We start from the raw sequence: 21,927 nt of genomic DNA, 5'->3' as shown, positions 1-21,927 counted from the left end.
CATAAACATCTGCAATTTACTGATTTGAAATGGATTTTTAAAACATATTCCTACCTGAAAAACCTCCTTTCCATGACCTGGAAGTTTGGGCCTAGTACAAACCAGTGGCGAACCGTGTCTATCACAACGGCTATCCCCCCGCCATCTTCACCTGTTGTACTTGTCATTTCAACGTTAAAAACAATAAAACGGCATGAATTGCTTCGTCGCATTCATCTAGATCTGTGTTTCTCAAACTTTTTCATACCAAGGACCACTTAACCAATAAAAAAACACTCGCGGACCACCTAACACCACAAATATCCAAGAACACATCGTTTTTTACAGATCGCCTGAAAATGGTACAAACAAGTGGCAACATGTGTGATGAAGGTGTTTATCTGGGCTATATCATGCAATCGAAAGTGAAACTTAAGCTCGCTCTATTGCGGAGATATTCCCGCGAGAGTGTGGAAAACTTGTATTTATTTATTTCAAATGTGAAATTTTACCAATATACTCACGGACCACTAGGGGGCGCCACACTTTGAGAAGCACTGATCTAGATCCTCTGTCTCGAGCCAGTTAACTAGCGGGCCTTCTAGAATACCCTGGAACCGAGGGAAACTCTGAAAGAACACGCCCATTGGCTATAAATCAATATCTGATTGGTTGATCAAACTGTCAGTCCAAACGTACGCTCTCATTCAGTGCAACGGCCAGGGCATTCGATCAGGGATATAGAATACCTTGGTTGAAGGATATTCTACCCAGAGACCCAGAACAAGATCTGATTGGTTGCTTTCTTTTCTAACACAAAACCACTGAAATGCGTAGTGCATGGTCCGAGAAGGACAAACAAATCAACGTAACACTGTAATATCACAGATACGATTCACATTTATTCATTTTACATACATTTTATTTATATAATTAAACCGATTTTTTGTTTGTTTTATCTGAGTGTTCCAGGGTATTCTCTGAATACCTTGAAGGCCCGGACGGTTCACCTCTGGTACAAACCTGACTACTATTAAAACTAAATACCACGATGTAAGTTTGATGGCTCCTACCAAAGCACCATACTCTCCTTTCCTTTCCTTTTTCTCCTTCTTTCTTCTTTATTGTCATTATTAATATTATTATAATGTGTTATGTTGTAAGAAGACCTTTAAGTGAAGAGCTGCTCTCTGTACTGATCTCTCTACCCTGCACCTCAAGAACATCTCAGAAACAGGAGAAAGTTATCAAAGCCAGTGTTTAAATGAAATGAAATACATCTACTTGAAGTATTTTTCATGTTTGTGCTACCTTTTACTACTACTCTACTTCATGAAGGAAGTCAATATTGTTCTTAATACTGTGTTAAATCTATCTGACAGCTTTAGTACTTACCAATTAAGATTATTAGCTAAAAAAAAATATGGATCTACGTTAAAATATAACTATTTCGTTTTTTATTTGTTGATGAAGGTGTGAATACCCTACGATTCATATTTCTGTATGTTTGATACTTTTACTTTCTTCAAAAAGAGGTAACAAAGACACAGTTAATTACATTTGTAACACCTGTCATCACATATAATATTGATATATTGACATATAGATAGGAGCAGAATATAACGTGATTAAAAAATAGTTTCCACTTCCACCTCCACCAGCTGTGATGAAGACATTAATGCATTGATAATCAGAATCCAGTCTTTTATATGTATATTATTCTAAAATGGGCTTTTACACTTTTGTTGCTTAAAGTATATTTTAATGGCACACTTTATGTATATACTTATTTTTAATGCAAGACTTTGACTTGCAACAGAGTAGTTATGCAATTAAGTTCTGCTACTTTCAATGGTTGCATTCAGATGAAGAGAAAGGGATGGATGATTGAGAGTGACGATAAGGAGAAGTGAAGAAGAATAAACACTGAGGAGGAGAAATAGTGAGCGCTGTCGCCCCCTAGTGGAACAACAGAACAACTGACAGCGTTAATCAACACAAGAAGAGGAACAAGTTATATGTGGATTCAAATTAAAAGGATTGAGATTTTTGTTTCTGTCAATGTTTTAACGAGCAGTTTGGTTTCAAATTGACTTTGAAAGTTGTTTTTTATGATGTCTCTTTGTAGATTCTGTCCAATTAAATGGTAAATGGGCTGTACTTATTTAACGCTTTATCAGGTCTTTACGACGCCTCAAAGTGCTTTACATACTACGAGTCATTCAACCATTCACACCTCATTCATAGTGCCAATTGCTCTTTGAAGCAACATTCATACACTCTCACACACTCTCTCTCACACACACACACACACACACACACACACACACACACACACACACACACACACACACACACACACACACACACACACACACACACACACACACACACACACACACACACACACACACACACACACACACACACACACGTTTGGCCATCAGAGGCAACTCAACAGGGTTCAGTATCTTGCTCAAGGGTACATCGACATGTTGACTTTTGAGTATGATATCCTCTGTTATCCAGGATGGAATCTAAAATGCACATTTGCTTTTTCATTTATGTGTAATAAAACACTATTTCAGAACATTATGTAACATCAGTAAAATCCACTATCACGTACCAACATAAACAACAAAGCCTTTTATATATTGGTGTGTTTAAAATTATTTGATGCAGACAGCTTATAGTCATCTTGGCTCCACAAAGACGTAAGGAATATATATTTATTCTGATGTTTTTTGACATTTATTCTCTCCTTTTAGCTTTTCAGGTTCTTGAAACATTTCCGGAAGATTTTATAGACACAGCAATATATGTATTCTTGTTTATTCAAACCAATAGTAAACTAAAATCATATAATGACATAAATATCAACAATTTACTGATTTGAAATTGATATTCATAACATATTCATAACCTGAAAAACCTAATTTTCCATGACTTTTAAAGCAGGAAAAAGCATACAGGATGAACTCTTATACGTTTGTTTTTTTCTGCAGCTGAACAGAAAATGAACTTTGTGTAACTGCATTTCTGTAGTTGACCTTAGCATTCACTAAACGAGTTAGTAATGATTGAGTTCAACTGATTGAATTTAAAATGCTGCGCTTATAAGATCTGATTTTTTGCATCACACTGAAACCTTGTTCAGGGATGTTCCTCCTGAACATGCTTTGTGAATTTCACCATAAACTCAGAAGACAGTTTTTTTAAATGATTATTAGAAAATCGGCTAATTTAATTTTGGCGCAGTTTGAAATAGATTAAAAAAACACAGAATTCAGACGATTTTCCGAAACATATTCAAACTCCTTGCGTCTCAGAACAGTAGCATCTAAACACTTGACCACTTTCCCTTTCTCTGACACACACACTTACGGACATACCATCGCGTTATCCCACTGTGTGTGTGTGTGTGTGTGTGTGTGTATATAGTCTATATGTGTGTGTTTGGGGGGTGGTCACCCTCGGCGACAGACAGCCGTCCAGCGATCCGGCCTCGGGGCCGCGGTGGTATGTTGAGTGTTTATAAGGCGTGGTGACCCGGCGCGACCTTTGACCCGGAGACAAGAGGGGTGAGAGTGTGTGTGTGGGGGGGAGAGGGGGGGTCACATGTACCTCACACCACCCTGGGCTAATGGATAACAGAGGGGGGAGAGAGAAGGACATGACCTTGGTTCTTTAAATGACCATTCAGGGGGTTTTGTTTGTTCATTTAAAACAAATGCCAAGTTTTCTACCATTCTGCAAGTAAGTGGGAAATGATTTTGGACAGAAATAAGGTCTGTGGTTAACACAAGATTTTAACGTTTGGTTCTACGATATAAAATATGCCAGGAAATACCCCAATGGTGAATGTAAAAAACAACGGTTGCTAAATAATGTCTAAATGAGACGACTAAACATCATCATGCCCAACATTAGCCGCCTTTAGCTTAACAGTGGTGACGTGAAGTCATGTGACCGTGCTGTAGTTCCTTTATAGCCCAACATTAGCCACCTTTAGATTAGCGGTGGTGATGTGAAGTCATGTGACCATGTTGTAGTTCCTTTATAGCCCAACATTAGCCGCCTTTAGCTTAGCGGCGGTGACGTGAAGTCATGTGACCGTGCTGTAGTTCCTTTATAGCCCAACATTAGCCACCTTTAGCTTAGCGGCGGTGACGTGAAGTCATGTGACCGTGCTGTAGTTCCTTTATAGCCCAACATTAGCCACCTTTAGCTTAGCGGTGGTGACGTGAAGTCATGTGACCGTGCTGTAGTTCCTTTATAGCCCAACATTAGCCACCTTTAGCTTAGCGGAGGTGACGTGAAGTCATGTGACCGTGCTGTAGTTCCTTTATAGCCCAACATTAGCCACCTTTAGCTTAGCGGAGGTGACGTGAAGTCATGTGACCGTGTTGTAGTTCCTTTATAGCCCAACATTAGCCAGCTTTAGCTTAGCGGTGGTGACCTGAAGTCATGTGACCGCGCTGTAGTTCCTTTATAGCCCAACATTAGCCACCTTTAGCTTAGCGGAGATGACGTGAAGTCATGTGACCGTGCTGTAGTTCCTTTATAGCCCAACATTAGCCAGCTTTAGCTTAGCGGAGGTGACGTGAAGTCATGTGACCGTGCTGTAGTTCCTTTATAGCCCAACATTAGCCAGCTTTAGCTTAGCGGTGGTGACGTGATGTCATGTGACCGTGCTGTAGTTCCTTTATAGCCCAACATTAGCCACCTTTAGCTTAGCGGTGGTGACGTGAAGTCATGTGACCGTGTTGTAGTTCCTTTATAGCCCAACATTAGCCACCTTTAGCTTAGCGGCGGTGAAGTGAAGTCATGTGACCGTGTTGTAGTTCCTTTATTGCCTAACATTAGCCGCCTTTAGCTTAGCGGTGGTGACGTGAAGTCATGTTTTTTTTTCATTTTTTCTGAGGATTCACCTTCACTTTACTTTTTTCTTGACACTAGAGAAACTTCCACCTATCCTTAGAAATACAACAATCGGTTATGTCGTAAAATGTATTAAAAACTAAACCCTGAAATCGACAAAGCTCTTAATCAAAAGCATAATCATTCAGAAACTTGATAGCATTAGGCACAAAGAAATGCACACAGTACATTATATGTTGCTTTTTATTGTAGTCACTTTAAACTAACGTATGAATATTAAAAACATTTATATTTTGACTGACAGTAGAGCGATGAAATGAATACGATACTTCTTGGTTAAGCTCTACTTCCCAACATTTTCCAGCTTCTTGCACCGCTGCTCATTTGACCAGACTCTCACCTCTGTGGTCTAAATTCCCCGTTTTATTTTTAAAGTGAGTGAGAGGCAGCTGTGGTCAGACGAAGGTTGGTTAAGCCCATAAATGTAGGACAAATGACATCTGAAAATTGCCAATTATAATACCCAGAAATCGGCGTATAGCCTGAAACAACTTCACCCAATGTATCGTCACATTCTACTTTTGCAGAATATTGGCTCTCGTGTATTTTCTCATAAAATGTCCCATATGTTTCTGGGAGAGTGTGAGTGTGCAAAAGCAGATTGAGTCCCCTTTCCTCTTTTATCTAACTACTTATTTAACGTTCTCCTCTCGTCCCTCTCCTCCCTTCATGACTTCATGTCCTCAGTGTGGTTGGGGTTTAAATTGGAGCTGCTGCTGCTATATTAAACCACCCCGATTTATTTTTCGCCGTCCCTTTGATCCGTCCTCGTTAGAGCCAGCCTGCACTTTATAAACCCTCACAGTGTGTAAAATAAAAAACACACATATATACACACACACACACACACACACACACACACACACACACACACACACACACACACACACACACACACACACACAGACACACGCAGCATGTGGATAAAGTCAGCAATAAAAGCTGGGTGTGAAAGTGGAGTGGATTAAACAGGCGCGGTCCCACGCTGCAGGCGAGCGTCTGAGGGTGACGGGGGGGTTGTGGAGTTGGTGTGAAAATTCACAGCTAAACTGCGAACATTGGGTCGTTTATACTTTAGAGACACACACTGCAGACTTCTGACATGTTGAGTTTTCATCACGGAGCACAGGCTGGTTTATCTGCTGGCATGAACACATTACAAATCCTAGTATATAATAACATATATACGATTTTCAGATGTCTTTATTGGATAATACATTATGTATAGAACTGGATTACATTTCTTTAACATTAAGGCTTCACTTCCACCTCAATCAGAACTCGAACTGAACGACAACAGAGAAGAGACTGTGTTTTTAACAATGGGAAACCATGTGCTGAAAATAACTCACTAACCAACTCTCTCTCTCTCCTCTTCCTCCCCCCTCCTCTCTCTCTCTCTCCCCCTCTCTCCAGGAGGGTAAGGCGGACTGTAAGCAGGAGAAATGTCCTCTGGTTTCTGAGGATTGTGCTCTGGTGGTGAAACAGACCGGCGCCTGCTGTGAGCGATGTAAAGGTGAGACACAAAGACAGAGTAAACAAAACAACAAAGACAGGTAAAGGTTTGATTAAGTAAACAGTGATGTGACACCCATATTCATCTGAACTGCCTTAGACTATAGTGGTCACCTAAACATTTAACGAGTGTTTTTAAAACTTGCTAAACATACAAACAAAATACAAATTAAACTCTGACATCAATTATTATAAGTGTGGCTTTCTTATTGAAACATCCCCTTCTAAATTACCGCCAAAAACTGAAATAAAAAATGGAAGTGAATATTTTTACTTTTTAATAAACTATAAATATATATACATATTTATATTAGAAATAAAACATCATCTCTAAACCAAAAACCCAAAATAAAATGGAAGTGAGGCGCTATTAATTGTAATTGTAACGCAATGTTTATTTAAATAAAATAATATTTAGTTTTTACTTTTTGAGGATGTTCCTGCAGTTTCTGGTCTATTGGAGCTACCAAAGCCATGTGCCTTCTATATAAATATAATAACACACACACACACGCACGCACGCGCACACACACACACACACACACACACACACACACACACACACACACACACACACACACACACACACACACACACACACACACACACACACACACACCTAGCTCTGAGCAGGGTGCGGCTCTTTTGTTTGTGGTTCAGTTTTACGACGCAGCACTTCGTTAGGAGAATACACTCGGACACGGAAAGCCCCTCGTCGTCATGACAACATGTGTTAGTTTTCTGTTGTGTGGTCGTCGTGACCGAGTTTAGGACCCCCGACTCCAACATGTCCCATCTCTGTTTTCTCACTTAATCATGAAATCATACACACAGAGACTGGGTCAGTTTATTGGGGACAAGTTGGGTTTTATAGCGTTTTAATTAACCCGTGTATATTGTTATAGTTAATAGGAAGTTCAAGTTGTATCGGATTCATAAAAGATAATAAAAAACTGCATGATATGTAGAACATTTTTTTAAAGGATCATGAGAAAATGTAAAATGTACAATCGCTTCTCTCACCTCTCCTGTTGTTATATTAATCTGCGTTAGTGAGGACTGAAGAGGGTTGAGTCTCCGCGGGACCTCCTGCCATCTAATCTCATCTTTTTATGTTTCTACTGTATCACACGGTTTGGTTTCCTCAGATCGATGTTAGCGATCAGGTTTCATCACATTGATCTGAGCACACTGACTGTGCATGTAATGAAATGAATAGCTTCTCATTCAGCGCTGAATCGCGTGTAATGAGAGAATGAGAGGGTGGAAACAAACGGACAGTATCAAGCCAGTTTCATTAAGTTACTACAACCTGAAATTGGCTTTTGCATAATTTGACTCTTCAATTTTGAGTTTAAATTGCAAAAAATTTGTGATTATCGGCAATATTACACTTACATGTCTCATAAGAACGTAATGTTTGCAACTTCAGAGGTGAATTTAAACCATTAATCACATTTTGAAATAAGTGGATCAGAATTTCTGTGTCTTGAATTGTATAAAATGAATAGTTTATGACGGTCTCTCTCTCTGTGCTTCTCTCAGGTTGCATGTTGGACGGACGAACTTACAACAGCTCAGTTTCCTGGACCACCTCCACCAAACCTTGCATCAACAGACGCTGCCAGGTGAGTGTGTGTGTGTGTGTGTGTGTGTGTGTGTGTGTGTGTGTGTGTGTGTGTGTGTGTGTGTGTGTGTGTGTGTGTGTGTGTGTGTGTGTGTGTGTGTGTGTGTGTGTGTGTGTGTGTGTGTGTGTGTGTGTGTGTGTGTGTGTGTGTGTGTGTGTGTGTGTGTGTGTGTGTGTGTGGACAGTGGGAACAGGTAGACAGTGTTATTTATCTGAGACAATACAAGAGTGTTGTTATTACAGAAAGGTAGAGATACAGGAGTAAAAGGACAAAAGTATTAACGAAGGAAGGAAGGGAGGGAGATAGGAAGTAATCAAGGAAGGAAGGAGGAACAAAAGGCAAAGAGAATGAAAATAGGTGTGGTAGTAAGAGAAGAAAAAGGAAATGAAACTAGGAGGCAAGAGATATTAAACAAGAACAATAAGGAAGGAAGGAAGGAAGGAAAGAAGGAAGGAAGGAAGGAAGGAAGAACAAAAGGCAAATTGGAAGGAAAGAGGCAGCAAAGTAGGAGACAACAAAAGAGGGTGCAAGAGATTTTAAAGAAAAACAAGGAAGGAAAGAAGGAAGGAAGGAAGGAAGGAAGGAAAGAAGGAAAGAAGTAAGGAAAAACAAAAGGGAAAGGAAAGAGGAGAGTATGTAACAGACACACAAAAAGATGGAAGGAAAGAACGAAGGAAGCAAAGAAGGACACATGAAAAAAATGGTTTAAAAGGAAACGAGAAGGTATCCAAGTAAGAGAGCAACACCAGAAGGAAAAATGAGCTATGGAAAAAAGCAAATACTCAAGAAGGAAAACCAAATAGCTACAATTAAATGGTAAAGGGAAAGGTCAAACTATGATGTATCACAAGAAGAAAAGACAGAAAGGAAAAGTGAAGCAAGGAAGGAACAAGTAGATGAAGCAAGGAGTTAAAGAAACATTAAAATACTACAATAAAAAAAAGTGGGGAAGTAAGAGGAAATAAAAAAGACATGGCCTCAAAGGAGCAGGACAATAGACATGGAGGAAGGAGAGATGAGAGGAAGGAGAGATGAGAGGGAGGAGAGATGAGAGGAAGGAGAGATGAGAGGAATGAGAGATGAGAGGAAGGAGAGAGGAGAGGGAGGAGAGATGAGAGGAAGGAGAGATGAGGGAGGAGAGATGAGAGGGAGGAGAGATGAGAGGAAGGAGAGATGAGATGAAGGAGAGATGAGAGGAAGGAGAGACGAGAAGGAGGAGAGAGGAGAGGGAGGAGAGATGAGAGGAAGGAGAGATGAGGGAAGGAGAGAGGAGAGGGAGGAGAGATGAGAGGAAGGAGAGAAGAGAGGAAGGAGAGATGAGAAGGAGGAGGGATGAGAGGGAGGAGAGATGAGAGGAAGGAGAGATGAGGGAAGGAGAGAGGAGAGGGAGGAGAGATGAGAGGAAGGAGAGAAGAGAGGAAGGAGAGAGGAGAGAGAGGACAGATGAGAGGAAGGACAGATGAGAGGAAGGAGAGATGAGAGGAAGGAGAGATGAGGGAAGGACAGATGAGAGGAAGGACAGATGAGGGAAGGACAGATGAGATGAAGGAGAGATGAGAGGAAGGAGAGATGAGAGGAAGGGGAGATGAGAGGAATGACAGATGAGAGGAAGGAGAGATGAGAGGGAGGAGAGACGAGAGGGAGGAGAGACGAGAGGAAGGAGAGACGAGAGTAAGGAGAGACGAGAGTAAGGAGAGATGAGAGGAAGGAGAGATGAGGGAAGGAGAGAGGAGAGGGAGGAGAGAGGAGAGGAAGGAGAGATGAGAAGAAGGAGAGATGAGAGGAAGGACAGATGAGAGGAAGGACAGATGAGAGGAAGGACAGATGAGAGGAAGGAGAGATGAGAGGGAGGAGAGATGAGAGGAAGGAGAGATGAGAGGGAGGACAGATGAGAGGAAGGACAGATGAGAGGAAGGAGAGATGAGAGGAAGGAGAGATGAGAGGAAGGAGGGATGAGAGGAAGGAGAGAGGAGAGGAAGGACAGATGAGAGGAAGGAGAGATGAGAGGAAGGAGAGAGGAGAGGAAGGAGAGAGGAAGGAGGGATGAGAGGAACTAAGATGTCGTTCCCTGCTGGTTGTGACAGGAAGGTGTGATCACTGAGGCGGACGTGCAGTGCGTCGTCCACTGCAGGAACCCCAAAATCCACCCAAAGAAGTGCTGCCCCACCTGCCCCAGTGAGTCCCGAGACCCCCACTCATTATTACAACCCCCCCTTCAAAGCTTCTGTGTTTTTAAAGGAAATGAAATAGAGATTGCAATGTTTGTATGGACTGGTTGGACATGGGAGAAGGTATTTTTAATGATTGTTTACTTTACTTTCTTACGTTAAGTAAACAAAACACCTGACTTGTGTTTAAATATTTGGTGAAATTCATCTTAAATCCACCCAGTTTGGAGCCTTGAGTCCTTATTTTGTGTAATTCAGGAATTGTAATTGACTTTAAGGCAGTCATCAAACTGGATAAATGTAAAACAAGACATTAATACAACTCATTATTTACAGAAATTGAAATGTTTTGCGTTCCTTGCCTCCAACATTTGGATTATTCAGTCTATAAAGAAATCTTCCTTTACTTGCAGAATTTGGGGAATAAAAAACCTCAAACTCAAATCAAATAAAGTCAAATTATTCTAACAAATACTCTGGATAAGAGTGTGAGGTGCAGTGAGGGTACAGAGGTGTGTGTTGGTGGATTTAATTGAAGTGTGTGATGTGTGTGTGTAACGTCTCCTGCAGGTTGTATCTTTGAGGCTCGTCTGTACAAAGAGAAGCAGGAGTTCAGTCCTGAGGGCAAACCCTGCATCAAGTGCTCCTGCACTGTGAGTACACACACACACACACACACACACACACACACACACACACACACACACACACACACACACACGCACGCGCACACACACACGCACGCACACACACACACACACACACACACACACACACACACACACACACACACACACACACACACACACACACACGCGCACACACACACATGCACACATGCACACACACACACACACACACACACACAGTTTGCCCTGATCTAAAGTGAAAATATAAGAACTTGAACTTGGATAATAATAAAGACACGTTACTATGAGACGTGAAAACACATTAATTATACCTTTGTCCCAAGAGTAAAATATTTTAAAGCTCTGAGTAAAGAGACTCTGAAAGTTTCAGGAACAAAGATTCTCTCTCTTTTTGATCCATTTCTATAAAAACCTGTCTGAAAATGAGCTGATCAGATTTTGGCCACTTTATGATGTCATAACGATGTTCTGGCTTTTGTAACCATTAGCCAATCAGCAACCAAGGTAACCCCCCCACCTTATCACCTGAATCTCCTCCTAGAGCACCATTGAGTTCTTTGTAATCAAATCTCTCTCAGTGGCGTGGGGAGGGGCTCCTTATTTTCATCTAAAGTAACAGACAGAGAATCAGCACTTTGGAAACAGGGCTGAAGCAGAGGGGATTATGGGTAATGCTGCAATGATCTGTTTGGTGTTTCAGCCAATCAGAGACAGGCTCTGTATATATCTGAGACCTGTGATATATTGACGAAGAACAGTATAATGGGGGACCTTTAAGTCGTGTTTAATTATCACCTGAATTCAAATATAATCCTTATTTAAATGGTGTTTTTGATATGTTTGTCCTCCAGGGAGGGCGGACTCTCTGCATGAGGGAGGTGTGTCCCGTCCTCTCATGCCCCGCCCATCTCAGCCACACCCCCCCCGGACAGTGCTGCCCCAGGTGTCTCGGTAAAGACCCTAAAATACTTCTCTCACCTAACAACAAAGGCTATGTTGGCCCATTCATTGATTTCCACATATTGCTTTGTAGCAGTCCAATCATTTGACTCCCTCCTCCTCCTCCTCCTCCTCCTCCTCCTCCTCCTCCTCCTCCTCCTCGTCCTCCTCCTCCTCTTCTTCCTCCTCCATCAGGCCAGAGGAAGGTGTTTGATCTGTACTCAGGAAGCTGTCTTTTCCACAGTGAAGTGTTTGAGAACGGCACGTCCTTCTCACAAGACAACTGCACCACCTGCACCTGCAAGGTAACGGCTGCGTCTCCACCACCATCGTCATCATCACACCATCAGAGACCCCGTTTCTTCTTCTTCTTGTTCTGTATTAGGACCCCCATTAGCACTAGCATGAGCATTGGCTATTCTTCCTGGGGTCCTCACACACTGTCAAACATACATAAAACAAAACTAAAACAAAACAGCTCATCATTTCATGCAATTTACAATGAAGTGAAAACTAAAATGGCCAAAAAAATAAAATAAATACAAATAATTATTCTATCTGTTGTATCTAAACTTTCTAAAGTCTTCCTTCTCCTGTAGGTCTTGATGAGTCCTCCATCTGAGTTGTGTTTGTGTTCTTCTTCCCAGGATTCAACGGTGGTGTGCAACAAGCAGTGCTCTCGTCCTGGGAGTTGCCAAGGCGACCATTGCTGTGACGAGTGTCTGTCCTACGTGAAGGTGGAGGAGGTGAAGTACTGCAGAGTCAGAAACAAGATCTACAGGGTGAGGAACTTAGAAAGCATGGACAGATGGATGGATGGATGGATCAATAGACTGAAGAATTGGATGATGGATGGGTTGATGGAAAGACATATAGATGGATGAATGGATGGACAAGTGTTGGACAGAACTGCAACTTCTTAGGTGATTATTCAACCAATTGGGCAATTTGTTCGTGGTCGACCAACATTTATTTACCTTCATTTATTTATTTATTTTGACTTATTTCCAAGAAACCTTTCTGAGCACATCTCTCTCAAACACAATATTTGGGGTGGTGCTTTGGGGAGATTCTTTGTGGGAAAACAAAACATGTATTGAATGGGTGATTTTTAGATGAATGAATGTTGGGTAAATGTTCAATGTATTGATGGACAGATGGAGTAGCTCCATGCATGGAGGATTGACTGAATGGATGAATCCGTGATAGATGGATGAGGAACTTGCAAAACATGGACAGATGGATGGATGAATGGTGGACAAATGCATCAATAGACTGAATAAATGGATAATGGATGGACTGATGGACCGAAGTAGAACTTTTTCTGACAAATGTACGAGAAACTTTTGAGCACATCTCTATTAAACCCAAGATTCGTCGTGGAAAAACTTGACAATGAGTGTTAGTTTTCAAAGACAGCCCTGGTTATACATATGAATGGACAGAAACATGTATGAAAAATGGACGTATATTAAGAAAATGGTAATGGGCAGATGAATGCATGAGGATGGGTGGTGGGATGTATTCTGATGTTGCTGTGTTTCTGTCCTGCAGGAAGGAGACATGTGGTCGTCCGTTAACTGCACTCTGTGTGCCTGCGTCAAAGGAAACATTGAGTGTCGGCCCAAACTGTGTGTGCCAATCAGCAGCTGCCCCTCGGTGAGTGACAGGCCCATCGGCCAATCACAGGCCAACGTCTTGTTTTCTGTGTTTACGTCCCCTGCCTGTCTCTGTCACTCCACTTGATCTGCTTTCCTCTCTCTCTCTCACTCTTTACAGCCCGTGACTAACTCCATCACTTTCACTTCACATGCGTAACGACTCAAAAAGCCTGATTTACTGGAGGATTGACTTTGCTTCCCTAGTTTTGTTTTCCCTTTCTGTGAGCAATTCAGGAGAGTTTGAAACTTATTTTCAGGAGATATGACAGGTGTATCTGATACATTAATGTCAGATTTAAGACAGGAGTCAGATCCCCTTTCATGCAGGGGATCATGTCACTTATTGAACCTGTCCTCTTCACGACTTCTCGATGACAAGGAGGTTTTTCCTATTTAGAACAACAGGGTGTTTTTAGAAAATAGTACACACATCCTTTACTCAAGTAGAAGCACAGATACTCGTGTTTAAAAATACTCTGGTGAAAGTAGAAGTACCGACTAAACTTCTTTACTCAAGTAAAAGTAAAGAGGCTTTGAAATGTACTTCAGTAAAAAGTACCCATAACTAGCAGCTGTTTTAAAGAGTACCTGACCTCCCTTTATATTAATAGAACAATAATGTCATTGTTAGCAAATGAATGTTTCCATGGTGACCAACGGCAACATCACAACGTTTTCATTGGTCCCTCTTCTTTAGAGAAGAGCAGGAAATGATGGATACACGGATCGTGTTCAAATCAATAGGCACGCAATGACTCTAAATAATAATGATCACGCCACCAAACACACATTCAGACTAAAGGAACCAGCCTGTTTGGAAAATGTGAGAAGTAGAAAGTACAGGTATTTGAGTTCAACATGTAAGAAGTAGAAAGTACAGGTATTTGTGTTCAACATGTAAGAAGTAGAAAGTACAGGTATTTGGGTTCAACATGTAAGAAGTAGAAAGTACAGGTATTTGTGTTCAACATGTAAGAAGTCAAAGTAGAAAGTTGTGAGAAAAATAAGTAGTGGAGTAAAGTACCTATACCAGAAAAATGTACCGGTACTTAAAGGTGGGGTAGGTAATTTTGGAGAAACCAGCTCGAGGGCGCTAGAATTTGAAAATAAGGCTTCCACACATTATATTTTTTTATGGATTTTTTGTCCAAGCACTTCAGATATTCATTGCTATCGGGATGTTAAGAGCATTCCATGGAATATAACAAATAGTGTATCTCAAGCCGGTTTCTCAAACTTACCTACCCCACCTTTAAGTACAGTAACAAAGTATTTGTACTCCACACTACTTCCAAGCTCTGATGATCTTACAAGAAGCTGTAATGTGGCGTTTACTGTCAAATACTCTGGAAACTTCTTAGAGGCGGAAAGTTTTTCTTTCACTTGCGTAGAGACTGAAAACAGCGACTGGCAGATTTACTGACTCAAATTTGACCGTTGGCTGTTTCCAGCATCTCTTAAGGCCCGGACACACCAAGCCGATTTTGTCCGTTTTCGTTAGTCGGACGACGAAGCGTGCCCTGTCGCCCAAACTCAATTTGGTGTGTCCCGCATCGTCGGCCGTGACACGCCTTATTTGGCCTTTCATGGCCGACGCATGGTCGATTCAACATGCGTCGGGTCGGGCCAAATAAAACAATCTGATTGGTTGTTCAGCTAGCGAATCAGTGCATGAGAAGCGAAACGGAAGTGAGGGACGTAAAAAAACGCTTTAAGAAGGCACGAAGAATGTCTTCCGAAAGCAACACTCCAATGGCTGATAGCTCCAGTACCGCACGAAACATGTTTTCGATGGACGAGAGTGAAAATGGAACGCACAAGCTATTTGTTGTTTGTTTAGATCACGGAGTCTGTTCTTCTTCTCTGTCTTCCGGTTGTTGCCTCTTTTCAATGACGAATACCCACTACCGCCGCCTGCTGGTATGGAGAGTTATTGCCACTCACGCATGCGCAGTTCGTACGTGCTACTTGGCCGTCTGTCGTGTTCTGTCGGGACGTGTTCTTTGGTGTCAGTTTGGTGTGTCAGGGCCTTTAAGATCAATTAGATACTTGTCATTAGCCGATATGACAGGTCTATCTGATACATTTATGGCAGATTTATGATAGAAATTAGATCAACTTTCATGCAGGTATCAGTGTCTATTGAACCTGTTCTTCCTCAGAAAAAGAACAATGCTTTTTTAGGAAATGAGTGATCTTACGAGCAGCTGAAGTGTGGCGTTCTCTGTCTCTGGGAACTTCTTGCATGAGGAAGGTTTGTGCTGCGTCACTTAAAAACAAGCCTCAAAACGACGAAGCTGGCCTGATTAACTCGCAGATAACACTCTCAAATGTGAACGTCTCGAGTTATATTTTTCCGTTCCTATGTCAATTTGATACTTGTTATTAGCAGATATGTCAGATCTGTCTCATACATTTATGGCAGATTTATGATATAAGTGATATCCTCTTTCCTGCAGGGGATTGGTGTCTTGCCAAAAGACACACTTCCCACCCAGGACTATATTCTATAAGAGTTATATTGCCCCTCTACAATACAAAACCGTGCTCTTCTAGCACATTAGTAATCTAATGAGTATCTGACGAGTCGCGTTAGCTGTCAAATGATCTGGAAACTTCTACCGTTCGCGACAAGAGCCATATTTACTGGCGGATTTACTCACTTCAAATCAACAGTTTCATATTTTCAGCGTTATATTTCCCATTCCTGAGCAGCTTAGATTACTTTGATACGTGTTATAAGGAGATATGTCAGATCTGTCTCGTACATTTATGACAGATTTATGATAGAAGTTAGTTCCACTTTCCTTCAGGGGATGAGGGTCCAGCCAAAAGACACACAGTCGGTTTTGAACCTGTCACTTTCCAGGACTTCTCTATAACAGTGAGGTTTATAGAAACTTCTGGAGGGGGGAAGGTTTGTGCTGCGTTCACTTACCCTCTGTAACGCCTGAACATCGGGACTAGCTTGATTTACTGTTGGATTTACTCGCCTTAAAATCAACAGTTTCACATCTTGAAAGTTAAACTTCCCATTCCTGAGCAGCTTGGATTCATTCGATACTTGTTATTAGGAGATATATCAGATCTGTCTCATACGTTTATGTTGGATCCACTTTCCTGCAGGGGACAAATGCTTGCCGAAGACACACAGTCGGTATTGAACCTTCCAGGACTTCTCTATAACAGCGAGGTCTATCCTTTATACAGTATTTAGTCTATTGGTCTATCTATCCTATATCACAGAAACGGGCCCTTTTGACGACAACAGCCTGATTTACAAGCAGATTTACTGACTTAAAACGCCTGAATTTCCCCACGGGGATAAATGAAGTTCCCTCTTATCTTATCTTATCTTAAAATCAACAATTTCTTATTTTCAGAGTTATATTTTCCCTTCCCTGTTCAATTTAGATCAATTTGATACGTCAGAGATATCACTATTTGGCAGATTGAAGGTGCTAATTAGATCACTTTTCTTTAGGGGATCTGTGTCTTGCCACACTTCCCAGGACTTCTCTACAACACTGAGGTCTTTCCTTTACACATAAGCAGTCTATGGGTGTATCCTCGGTGCCCTCTCAGCACATTAGTGATCTTACGAGCAGCTGAGGCGTGGCGTTCGCTGTCCGTCTGGCAGGAGGAAGGTTTTCGCTGCGCTCACCTGTCGCTGAGGTCGCTCGGGGGTCGTCTGTCGGCCGCTGGGTGATGGAGAGGATTCCTCACATTCCTCCGCCCGCTGACGGTCACTCAGTCAAAGTCCAAGTTCACACGCTTCCTGCAGTTTCAACAAGCCCTCACCTGTTGTTGTGGTCAGACAGGCGGCTGCAGGGAGGTGGTCTGCGTTTGACTCCAAGGGAAACACAACAGCTCACTACAAGCTGGTGATTTATTGCACAAGAATACATTCAAACAGTGTGTCGTTAACGTGGGAAGCACTTTCAGATATGATATGTTTGATCTTATGGGTGGTTTAAATGACTGGGGTTAGGGATGTGGTGGCAGTTAGTAGAGGTGGGAGAAGTACTCAGAGAAAACAGTTTTAGTCATTAGACTATATTTCACATTTCCGTCGATCCAATGTTCTTCTCCTAAGCGATCATGTTGTCATTGTTACTTTAACACCAGTAGGTCAGTTACTCCTGATTTTGTAAATGGGAAGTATGGAAAGTCATAGCTTTCGCTGATTATATTAATGAATATACAAAAGGAAAAGTGCACCATGTGATGTCTGCAATACATTTTTAGAGGTGATTTTGGCGAGGACACAGTTTATAAACTCACACACCTGTCCAAAGTTATCATGGCTGTGTATTATCTCTCTCACAGAGGTCACCACAGTCCACACACACACACACACACACACACACACACACACACACACACACACACACACACACACACACACACACACACACACACACACACACACACACACACACACACACACACACACACACACACTCCCATGCTGTCAGCCTGCGGTCAGCGGCAGGTCGGCAGAGTGTGTGTGTCTGCGTCCCTTTGGAGACAGCGTGTCTCCGAACAGCCTTTTGTCCGTGTGACGTTAGAGTGGCAGCAAAGAAGAGGTTCCCTATATTTAGGCCCCTGAAAACGTGTGTGTGTGTGTGTGTGTGTGTGTGTGTGTGTGTGTGTGTGTGTGTGTGTGTGTGTGTGTGTGTGTGTGTGTGTGTGTGTGTGTGTGTGTGTGTGTGTGTGTGTGTGTGTGTGTGTGTGTGTGTGTGTGTGTGTGTGTGTGTGTGTGTGTGTGTGTGTGTCCTCAGTTAGTCAAAAGGCAGCGCTCTTCAAAGAGAGAGATTGGCCTTTGTGCAGAGGTTAGGACTCTGTAGTTTGTATTGAGTGTACAGAGAATGTCTGTAGGTGATGACAGGTGTGTGTGTGTGTGTGTGTGTGTGTGTGTGTGTGTGTGTGTGTGTGTGTGTGTGTGTGTGTGTGTGTGTGTGTGTGTGTGTGTGTGTGTGTGTGTGTGTGTGTGTGTGTGTGTGTGTGTGTGTGTGTGTGTGTGTGTGTGTGAAAGAGAAAGACAGGGGGGAAAAAGAGTGTGTGTTTGCGCAAATGAAGGGCTTCCCTGAGGCACCAAAAACTAAGTGTGTGAAAGAGTCCTCTGATCTACACTTCTGATGGAAGTTGAAACATACTGTACACACACACACACACACACACACACACACACACACACACACACACACACACACACACACACACACACACACACACACACACACACACACACACAAACAGTTAGCGCACACACGCAGAGGTTCCTGTTACACAGACACAGTTCAGCGGTTGAAGTGGGAGTATCGGTGTCTCTGTGGTCGACTGTGAACTCGACAGATCGGGAACTTTTCTTCCGTTTCATTCTTTCATTTCACTTCTGAGCCGTCTGTTTGAGTGACGGCAGGAAAACAAACGCTGCACCTTGTGTTACAGCGGCCAACAAAAGGATGTGGAAAGATGTGTCAGTTTAACCGTTTGTTGCCAGGATATCTCCAGAAATATTTTATTTGATCAACTGTCACTTTTAATGGTTGTTGTGTTTATTTGCCCCTGGAAAATTGTGTTTTATTTCACGTCACATGCTTTTGGCGTCACTAAATTGAACCAGACAGATTAAAAAAAGTTATGTTAGAATGGTCCATTATGATAATTGCTGCTGACTGAGCTTGATAAACCAGTTGGCCGATTCATTTCTTCAGATGTGTCTTCCATATTTTGTTAATAACTGTCAGCTTCTTCAGATCTTTTACATCTGGTGTGTCTGTGATGTTTCTCGCCATCATTCTGCATGCTGTTAAGTATTTCCTCCGCTCTTTTCTGACAGAGTGGTGTCCCTGTGAGAGTCTCTAACCCTGTCTGTCTCCTCTCCTGCAGAATAAGATCCTGAACAGGACCGGCTGCTGTCCCGTCTGCACTGAAAGTGAGTAAGTTTCCTCTTCTGCAGATTTATCACACGGAACCAAAGTCCAGTGCTTGGATCTTGATGCAGCTGGGAAATGGAAATGAAGTATTGATTGTTTATTGTGGGGATATTTAATAGAGTAAAATCAATGAAACATCCTTTTTATAGAAAAAGAAAACACATCTTTGCTATTCAAAGTTGAGCTGAGCGTTTCCCGTGACTGTCAGTTTGCCCTCGGCTCATTTCACTTTGCTTTTTGTCTGCGACCTGCAGCGAGAGTCAACAGAAATGGCGTTAAATGTACCGTGTCAGGAGAACAAGACAACCACATACCACTTCTGAGAAAGTTACATTGGTTCCTCATATTTCACCGTTTATCATAAATTATCTTTTTGCTGCGGGCTCCCAGACATCAGTGTTTGTTGGATTTCTCCTGCTATAATGGAAGGAACAATAATTTGTGTCCCGGTGCTTGTATTTTAAAGAGTCCTCTCCTCCTGATGTTCAGGTGTATATCAGTATGTAGTGTCTCTACTTTAAAGAGTCCTCTCCTGCTGATGTTCAGGTGTATATCAGTATGTAGTGTCTCTACTTTAAAGAGTCCTCTCCTGCTGATGTTCAGGTGTATATCAGTATGTAGTGTCTCTACTTTAAAGAGTCCTCTCCTCCTGATGTTCAGGTGTATATCAGTATGTAGTGTCTCTACTTTAAAGAGTCCTCTCCTGCTGATGTTCAGGTGTATATCAGTATGTAATGTCTCTACTTTAAAGAGTCCTCTCCTGCTGATGTTCAGGTGTATATCAGTATGTAGTGCCTCTACTTTAAAGAGTCCTCTCCTGCTGATGTTCAGGTGTATATCAGTATGTAGTGCCTCTACTTTAAAGAGTCCTCTCCTGCTGATGTTCAGGTGTATATCAGTATGTAGTGCCTCTACTTTAAAGAGTCCTCTCCTGCTGATGTTCAGGTGTATATCAGTATGTAGTGTCTCTACATGTCTCCATGCTTTAATGTTCAAAAAGCTCTTTATTGTTCTCATACTGCCTGTGCTGTAGCTCCTCTTTTCACCCTCTGTCTGAAACCAGAGCCCAGTCTGCTCTGATTGGTTAGTTGGCCGCCTCTGTTGTGATTGGTCAACCGCTTAGAGATGTGCCGCCCCCTAGCCTATCACGTACAATTTGTTGGAGCACTAGCCAATAGAAGCGTGAGTGTTACATAATGATGTCACTGTGTTCCGTAAGTAAACAAAGAAGTCCAATGGAGGCTTTCAGGCAGGACCGTGGGGAGAGAAACTCCTTTTGGAGGGAACACAGGATTGTTTTGCAGACCATTTACATGCAATGAAAACCTATGTAACACACTACAGAGAAGGGAAACCCCCTACAACCCCAATAAGGCCTTTTTTCAGTTCAATAAAAAAAATGTCTGTGCAATGTTCTCGTTCATCTGGTCGTTCTTCCTCCATCTGAACTCCTCTCTGTCTCCGCCTCGTCCCTCTGCAGAGCCGGGTGTGTGCACGGTGTTTGGAGACCCTCACTACAACACCTTCGACGGCAGGACCTTTAACTTCCAGGGCACCTGTCAGTACGTCCTGACTCGAGACTGTGGCTCCGCCCCCTCTGGAGGAGCAGGGAACTCCGTCAGCGGCACGGACTCCAGCTTCATGGTGAGATGGAGAACTGGTATCTATGCTGTTGCCAAAAACAGAGAATTTCCCCAAATGTGAGCTTAATTTGTGAAACATTCTCTCAATGGATCCTATAGCAAAATCTCCAAACCAAAGTCTTTCCGGAACTTGACGTGTGTTGGAAAAGTACTGATTGTCCTCTTCCAATATCAGAGTAACATGATAACAAAGGTATCCCAACTGTAGCTGAGAACATGACAGGATGTGTGATTACCTAGAAGAGCATCAGGACTGTTTGAGGCATATGATAGCTATGTGATTAACATGATGATTCAGCCTCTATGGAGAGAGACATATGACAAGCATGATCATTTCTGACGTGGAGCTAATCTGAAGTAAACATTGAATACTGCTTTCTATTCCTCCATCTTGTGACTGGGTAACTCCCTCTCTTCGATATCAGCATGTGAAGGACACTGTTCAGGAACTAGCTGATGCTCTGTATGTGATGACTCCTTCCATTCTGGAGAGGATCACAGATACATGGATCCTGAGGTTGAAGCTCAAGCCGGGGACCAGTGATATTTTTCTAACAACGTGTTTCTCCTCTCTCTGTTCCCCAGGTGTTGGTGAAGAACGACGCCCGGCGGACGCGCTCCTTCTCCTGGACTCAGTCGGTGGAGATCCGGCTGGGCGGGCTGGTCCTCGGGCTCCACCAGCACCTCACAGTCCGGAAGAACGGGACCCGCATCGCCCTGCCCTACCACGGCCCCGGGGTGCACATCGACCTGGACGGGTACCTACTCAAACTCACCACCATCGCAGGTCAGCACACGGCACTCTGTTTAGGAGACCCTGAGACCCTGAGACATACGACTACAGCATGAACTTTGAGTTTT

General features: G+C 42.5%; 1 protein-coding gene across 4 annotated transcripts in view; it reads left to right on the top strand.

The window, feature by feature from the left end:
• Positions 1-21,927, top strand: part of bmper (BMP binding endothelial regulator) — a 44,037-nt gene that overhangs the window by 18,071 nt on the left and 4,039 nt on the right. For 2 of the 4 annotated variants that reach the window (XM_079694820.1, XM_079694821.1), the window contains exons 3-13: positions 6,337-6,436; positions 7,981-8,063; positions 10,148-10,238; positions 10,802-10,884; positions 11,733-11,832; positions 12,016-12,125; positions 12,468-12,602; positions 13,375-13,479; positions 19,377-19,422; positions 20,904-21,067; positions 21,652-21,853. In XM_079694820.1, the coding sequence (XP_079550946.1) occupies positions 6,337-6,436; positions 7,981-8,063; positions 10,148-10,238; positions 10,802-10,884; positions 11,733-11,832; positions 12,016-12,125; positions 12,468-12,602; positions 13,375-13,479; positions 19,377-19,422; positions 20,904-21,067; positions 21,652-21,853 (1,219 nt within the window). Of the gene's footprint in view, positions 1-3,518; positions 3,561-3,602; positions 3,736-6,336; positions 6,437-7,980; positions 8,064-10,147; positions 10,239-10,801; positions 10,885-11,732; positions 11,833-12,015; positions 12,126-12,467; positions 12,603-13,374; positions 13,480-19,376; positions 19,423-20,903; positions 21,068-21,651; positions 21,854-21,927 lie in introns of those variants that run through there. The other 2 variants (XM_079694823.1, XM_079694822.1) reach the window with 2 other exon arrangements.

Source organism: Notothenia rossii (genome assembly GCF_949606895.1).
Source record: "Notothenia rossii genome assembly, chromosome: 7".
Lineage (NCBI taxonomy): Eukaryota > Metazoa > Chordata > Actinopteri > Perciformes > Nototheniidae > Notothenia > Notothenia rossii.
This window is presented reverse-complemented; position numbering and strand designations above follow the sequence as displayed.